This window comes from Lygodium microphyllum, chromosome 30 (assembly GCF_053477565.2).
Source record: "Lygodium microphyllum isolate KBCC chromosome 30, Lygodium_microphyllum_v1.1.10, whole genome shotgun sequence".
NCBI lineage: Eukaryota > Viridiplantae > Streptophyta > Polypodiopsida > Schizaeales > Lygodiaceae > Lygodium > Lygodium microphyllum.
Genome location: NC_141164.1, coordinates 74,977,770 through 74,985,385, shown reverse-complemented (window position 1 = coordinate 74,985,385; position 7,616 = coordinate 74,977,770). Strand labels below are relative to the sequence as shown.

General features: G+C 41.7%; 1 protein-coding gene across 1 annotated transcript; it reads right to left on the bottom strand.

Moving 5' to 3' along the window:
- Positions 1 to 506: 506 nt before the first annotated feature.
- Positions 507 to 5,236, bottom strand: LOC148010003 (pentatricopeptide repeat-containing protein At2g33680-like). The gene is made up of 2 exons (XM_087672907.1): positions 1,578 to 5,236; positions 507 to 1,495 (listed from the first exon to the last, which is right to left on the bottom strand). Exon 1 carries the CDS (start codon positions 4,423 to 4,425, stop codon positions 1,660 to 1,662), a length of 2,766 nt encoding a protein of 921 aa, XP_087529033.1. The 5' UTR covers positions 4,426 to 5,236; the 3' UTR covers positions 507 to 1,495; positions 1,578 to 1,659.
- Between the last annotated feature and the right edge of the window lie 2,380 nt (positions 5,237 to 7,616).

The window sequence follows — 7,616 nt, the reverse complement described above, 5'->3', positions numbered from 1 at the left end:
CCATTTTAAGTCAATTATGACCAAAGTAATGCCAAATGTTATGCAAAATCCTTTATTGAAGCCCATGAGTCACCATTTTAAGTCAATTATCACCAAAATAATGCCAAATGTTATGCCTATATTAGATTGCTTAATAACAAAAACAATGAAGCAATTAGAGAGACAATGGATGAAAGGTACAGCTTTCACTGTAAAAAGGTGATGCTCTGGTATTTCGCATTATTTATATATGACCATCATCAATCATGGCTTTTAAGGTATGATGTAATTTGCTTTTGGTGCCCTTTAGCCTCTGTAAGTGCTAGTGAGATTAGTCTTATCATCTTTCCTCTCTTTCTCACTCACTCAACACAACAAACAATGTGTTGCAAGCGTATCTCACCTCTACAATCAAGCTCCTAAATGGTGCTCTCACTCACTCTTACATACAGAATTAGGTGAAATGGCCCCTAAACAACACTTAGAAAGGGGTGAAACATCAAAATGTGATAAAAAATCTCGAGACATGTTTCCTTGACCAAAATGTTTCATAATTCCGAAAATGAGCCATATGGCATTTTACACCAAACCCAACATGTTTCAAAAGACCTTTGTGAAAACATAATCTATTTTAGTCCACAAATGTGATGTTTGGAGTGTTGACCGACTGACCAAGTGAAATTGGATTTACCGTTTCAATCACAGCCTTTTACAAGTAAAAAGGCATCCAACCTTTCCCAGTCACAACCTTTCATGAAAACAAAGACTGATTCTTCCATATGCGAACTTTTACAGCAAACTATGCTGAGGATCATGGTCACAATTGGTTCCAACTATAGTCTGTCAATTATGACCAGCACTTATAACCATCAATCATGACCACGCACTAACTTATAACTTTAAGTCCTTCCAAGCATCTTCCTAACACTAAGTTCTTGCATATTGATAAATTTAAGTTTTTAAACTATTAGCCTTCGAAATTTTCATAACTAGTATATCATGTAACTCTCATCTTACATTGGTGCCATAACGGGGGTATTCCGTTGTTCCCATTTTCCATCCCTATCCCTGTTCCAAAGTTTCTCTCAACTACGGTTGTCATGTGCTTATTGCTTGTTCAATATGAGCCTGCTATATGGAAGTGCCATGCAAACTAGTCAGACATGGAGACATGTCCATACAGTCAATTCATTCTTGTAGGGCTGTCAGTAAGGTTTGCATGCCCCAGATGACACACTTATCTGATCCTCGCCTACAAGTCTTCTGACCATCACCCAACTCAAGTACCCTTTGTCACTTCGTCAAACTCCAATCCAACCCCATTCTGAACATTGTTCGTGCCCTGCTGTGTCTCACACTTTTAAACATCCATAGGCTGGCTTGCCTGCTGGCACTTGGTCTTGCCCATTCTACTACATCACCTGCCTCTGGGTTTTTTCAGGCTTCTTTGCCTTCGAAATATAAGCCACATGGAGTATACCATCATTTGATCTTCACTAGCTACAATTCTTAACACCTGTAGAATATGTTTAAAGGTTTGTACAAATTCAATCATTTGAGTGCAACATATTTACATATGCAATAAGAATTGCATTCACCTTCTACGCAACATCTCAAAGTCGAACTTCCAAAATGGTATTGCCCATATGGCCTGCTATGTAAAAAAGAATGTTAACAAAACTATTCATGGTAGTATTGTTCATTTTCACTAGACAAATGTCTCAAAACCAAATCAAGGCTAGGCACATATCCCTCATTCTTCACACATGCATTTAGACTTGCCAATATCTCTAAGATATTCTTATTGTACGTCATACCAACAACAAATTCATGCAACTCTCTGCTCACCTCAACTAACGCACTACCAAGCTTTTTCTCTGCTCCAATATGATTTCTCATTCCCTCTAGTTTCTTTGCATCATCCCACCTACTAGCACTGGCATACATATCTGCTAACAGCAAGTAGGCACTAGCATCCATTTGATTCAACTTGACAAGTTGCTGGAAGCATTTCTCTCCCATTTCTACTTCTCCATACAGTTTACAAGCACTAAGTAGAGCTTTGTAAGATATACTTGAAGGGGGACCTTGTACAGCTGCAAGAAACCTCTCTGCCTCATTAACATCTCCAGATCGAGCAAAGAGATCAACCATGCAAGCGTAATGATGAAGTGTGGGCCCAATTTCATGTTTCTCCGTCATCACTTGGAAATATTTCTGCCCATCAAGGACTAGGCTGGCATGACTGCAAGCAGCAAGAAGACAGGTGAAGGTGAGACAATTCGGTTTGACACCTTGCTCTTGCATGTCCTCAAAACATTGTATGGCCATGTCACCCTCATGATTCTCACCATATGCTTTTATCAGTGTGGTCCACACCACAACATCCTGATTCTGAAGCCTGTCAAACACAAACCGTCCTTCTATAACTGCACCACATTTACCATACATTTCTATTAACATACTAGCTATGAACTGTTCACTTTCAAACCCCAATTTCCTAATTTCAGCATGCATTTCTCGGCCAAGCTCCAATGCCCCTGTGCTCCCACAAGCCCTCAAGCAGATAATAAAAGTCACAATGTCTGTAGGGATACCTTGTAGTTGCATCTGTTTGCAGCACCTCAACACTTGCTGATCTAGCCCATGCTCTGCATAACCTGTAGTCAGTGCATTCCATGAGCTTGCATTTTGTGCTGGAAGCCAATGTAGCACATGTTCTGCTTCCGGAATCAAGTCAAATTTGGTGTACAAACATACAAGATTGTTGCCAATATTGAGGTCACTTTCAGATCCCAATTTAGTTATTTCAGCATGCATTTCATGGGTAGTGACCAAAGTTCCTACATTGGCACAAGCTTTCAAGCCACACACAAATGTAACATGATCAGGGATCATACCCTCCAGCTGCATCTGCTTCAAACAGTTCAGTACATCTACATCAAACCCGTGGTCAGAATACCTAGTAATCAGTGCATTCCACGTGATTGCATCACGAGATGATAACTTGTCAAACACATGGTGTGCTGATGTAAGTGAGCCACACTTCATATACATATGTACGAGTGCACTGCCCAGAAAGAGCTCTCTTTCCAATCCTCTTTTCATAGTTTCAGCATGTATTTCATGGCCAATTTCCAAAGCTCCAATAATACTACAAGCTTTCAAGCTGCAAAGGAAAAATGCTGAGTGAGGGGATATATCCTCAAGCAGCAGCTGCTGAAGACACTTCTGTGCTTCTTCACCAAGCCCATGATTGGTGTATCCCACCATTAATGTGTTGCACAATACTGAATTTTGAACTGGTAGTTTATCAAACACTTGGCGTGCTTCTATAATTAAAGCACATTTGCTATACATATCTAGTAATGCGTTGCCTACATATAATTCACTTTCCAATCCCCTTTTGATTGTTTCGATGTGCAACCTTTGGCCTATCTCTAAGGCTCCCATAGTTCCACAAGCTTTCAGGCTGCAAACAAAGGTAATAGAGTTAGGAGGTATGCCCTCATTTTGCATCTGTTGGAAACAGGAATATGCCTCCTCACCAAGCCCATCTTTAGCATAGCCTGCAATTAAGGTGTTCCATAAGACCAGATTTCTGAGTGGCAGCCCATAAAACACACAGCATGCATCTGCAAGTGAGTTGCATCTGCTGAACATGCCAACCAGTGCACCACCCACATGAACCTCATTATCCAACCCCCGATTCGTTATTTCAGCGTATAATACTTGGCCAGCTTCTAAATCTCCAACATTGCCACAAGCTTTCAGGCTGCACACAAATGACACAGAATTAGGAGACATGCCATTGAGTTGCATCTGTTGAATCCGACTACTGACTTCCTTACCAAGGCCATGGTTATAGCATTCTCCCAGAAGGGCATTCCAAGAGATTGTGTTCTGGACTGGCAGCTTGTCAAAAACTTGATGTGCTTCTGCAAGTAAACCCAACTTGGTGTACACATCAACCAGGGTATTGCCAATAACTGGACTGCCATCAAAAAGATTTGCATCAAATCCCTGTTTGAGGATTGCCATATGCACTTCAAAGGCTAAATCTGCCTCTTTCAGTCTGGCACAAGCATGCAGCAGAACAAGGTGTGTATGGATGTTAGGTTGCACAGAGATATCCTCTTGCATCTTGCGGAAAAGGAGGAAGGCATGTTGCGGCTCCTCAGAGTTGACATAACCAGAGATGAGGGAAGTCCAGGAATATACATTGCGATGGGGCAGATTGTCAAAGACATGGCGAGCATCCGCCAAACTTTCACAGTCAACAAGCAGAGGGACCAGGTAGTTGCCGAGGACCGGGTGCAGTTCAAGGTGGTGCTGGCGCAAGTAGGCATGCAAGCGCTTGGCCTGATATAGATCCTTTTTGTGTCTGCAGTGTTGCAAGGTACTGACCAGTTTCTGTTCAACCAAGGCCGGCAGCTCGGCCTGCATCCCTGCCCTGCCTCCCTTCCGACAGAATGGTTGCGAAAGTCCTCAGACAAGGCCAGGAAACACCGCAAACCTTGAGCACAAATCTCCTTCCTGGCATGCAAGCGCTTGGCCTGATGCAAATCCTTTTCGAGTCTGCAATGCTGCAAGGTACTGATCAGTTTCTGTTAAACCAAAGCTGGCAGCTCGGCCTGCATCCCCCCTGCGCCTCCTTTCTTACAGGATGGCTGAGAACTCCTCAAACAAGGCCAGGAAACATCACAAACCTTGTGGACCAATCTCCTTCTCCTTCTTCTTCTCCTCCTCCTCCTTCTGTGATTGTATCCATCTGTGCTAATGACTTCGCTCAGAAGCTCGCAACCTCCTTCTTCTGTGATTGCATCCATCTGTGCTGATTCCTTCGCTCAGAAGCTCGCAATCTCCCAGCATATATTGCAGTCCTCTAAAACCATCCAAACTTCCCAACAAGGTATCTGAGCAGTAAGCCCTCTTCTACCCGTGTGACAAAACCAAGGCAACCATGATCACATTCTGTAGAGTCTTTCTGAAGGGGCAAACGGCAGCTGAATGGAGATTATGGCAGAAATAACCCTCAACCAGGGTAGATCTGAGCATGAAAAACGGAGGTCAAAGCAATTACAAATTTTATGCAAATAAAAAGCCTGATGAAACTATTGCATTGTTTGGGTTTTGGTGGATGGAAAGGGACTTTTAAGATAGGTTTCGGCTACTATGAAACCACAAATGCGTTGGCATTGTAATCTATACTTTGGCATTGTGACCTACAAGACCAATGCTTTGCTCCTCCCTTCTTCCTGCCTTCGTCTCAAAGCCACCAATCTGACCTGCCTTCTTTGCACAATGCTTTCATCTTGCAATTGTTGTTCTTCTCCTCCTCCTAACTATTTGTCATAGTGAATCATTGTTTTACAACCAAGATTGCCCATCGCTCCTATTAGCAACACCTACTAACTACATCCACACCCACTCTTAACCATAGCCCCAACATCCCCTTGTTTATTTTTGGCCCTGTGTATGCCCCTTGCTGCACTCAATCTATTTTGCTCTTTTGCCACTTGGTTCAACTGATTGCATGGATTGCTCCCTCAGCATGTACGAACTTCGCACCTTGTTGGAGTCATTCGAGACAGAGGACATCTCCACACCTTTCACAATTATGCTTTGCATATATTGGTTCCTCTTCATTTTGTTCTTAATAGTTGCAGCATTAATCCATCATTCTTCCACATATTTTCATGATTGGTGGGCCTTCCCTAGGCAACATACATTTTGGTTGGGAGTTCAGGAATCCATTTGGATTCTTGAGCTCAATGCACGTGACCACCTCTTTTGCAAAAGGTTTAGATTTGATTACAAATCCTTTGAGCAGGGTCAAATTTGATTACAAATCCTTCAAACAACTTCTATAGCTCTTGTGACTTCACTAACCAAAAGAAGGAGACAAAGACTTTGTTCACAGACTTGTTGTGAGTCAAAGGGAGCTCTAAGTTGTGCGGTGCTATGATGATTGGCTCATAATGACTTCACATGTCATATTGTTGACATCGTTGGCATTGGCAAGTCAACAATTCACAAGCATTGCCATATTATTATTGACAAATTTTGGCTTCAAAGCTCAAGGTTATCTTCATCTCTGTTGCATCAGGCGAGCGTTTGCAGAACATCATTGTAGATTTCCATACTATCACTATGTTGCTAACTCTCTGTAGTTCTATTGATGGGTCCCACATCAAGCTTGCCAGGAAGCCTAATGTCAAGTATATCCTTACTTAGTATTGGTGCAAGCATCATTTCTACCTTGTGATTGTGTAGGTGATATGCAACGTGGAGAAGCGTATTTGGGATGTTTGCATCTTGGCACCCCATGGCACCAACGATGTTGCACTTTGGAAAGCATCCTCCATTTACAAGTGATTCAAGAACAAGCAAGTCCTACAAGATCCAATAGTGATGCTTCGTGATGTATGTGTGCTCCCTCATCTACTTGCCGATTCCAAGTATGGGGCTTATACATATCTTATAAATCCCTTTAGGAAGGGCCAACCTCCAAGATCTGGATATTGGAAGCTATTTAATCACCACTTGTCAAAGGGAAGGGTGTGCATTGAGCATGTCTTCGGACTTGCCAAGGACATTGTTGCTTGATGTGTCCTCCATAATCTTCTCATAGACAATGTGCACAAGGGGCATTGAGATGAGAACTTCAATCCTTGTTTAAACGACCACAATGTTGTGTGCAATGTCACAAGATCTGAGTGGACATAGGGTTAGGCCTTGTGTCAATCTGTTTTGCTGAGTGGTCCCATCATATGCAAATTTCTTGAAAAGTTGGTGAATAGGGATTGTCTGTGGTAGACAACTGCATTGCAATCATGGATGATGGAGCTTGCTCAAGAATGGCTCGCATATGAGAGATTGAAAGGACCCACCAAAAGGCGACATGCAAACCATGGACGGTGTGTGCTCTTGTTGAGGACTGAAAATGCTATTTTTTGTTAGATTTTGGGTGATTTTTTATTGATCTGAGGTATGATTGATTGGTTTTTGGATAGTTTGGAAGTGTTTAGAGTGTTTTTGGTTAGATTAAATAGCTTTGAGAAGCTTATGATGGTTTTTGATTGAGCTATGATGTTCTATTAGGTTCCATTATGTGTCTGTTTGATTATGTAGGTCTATTTTTCCTCTGTTTTCTTTTTGTTTGAGGGGTTGACATAGTTAAAGACTGCTTTAGAGAACAATTTGAAGTATGTTGGAAGGTTTTTGATGGATTGAGTTGGTTTTAGTTGAGTTGGATGGTTTTTTGTACTTCTTGTTGACCTTTTACGGATCTACTGTTATGTTCTATCTACTTCTATGATTGTTTTGTTGAATGAATATGTAGCTTGGGGATGTGTTCCAATATTGGAAAGAGAACAATGGAAGCTTTAAATGGCTTGAAGAAATGAAGATGTAGCTGTGGAACTTGGAAGACTTGAAGATTGAAGTGATAGTGATAGCACTAAGCCTTGAAGGGGCATTATAGTGGCTCTAGTATCTCTTTATATCAGGCACACCTCTTAAGAGGTGTATTCACAACCAAGAGAGGATTATTATATATCATTGTATGGTATTGGATGAGCTATATGATGTATGACTGATTGAGAGCATGTGTGAGAGTGAGATTGAGTGAAAGA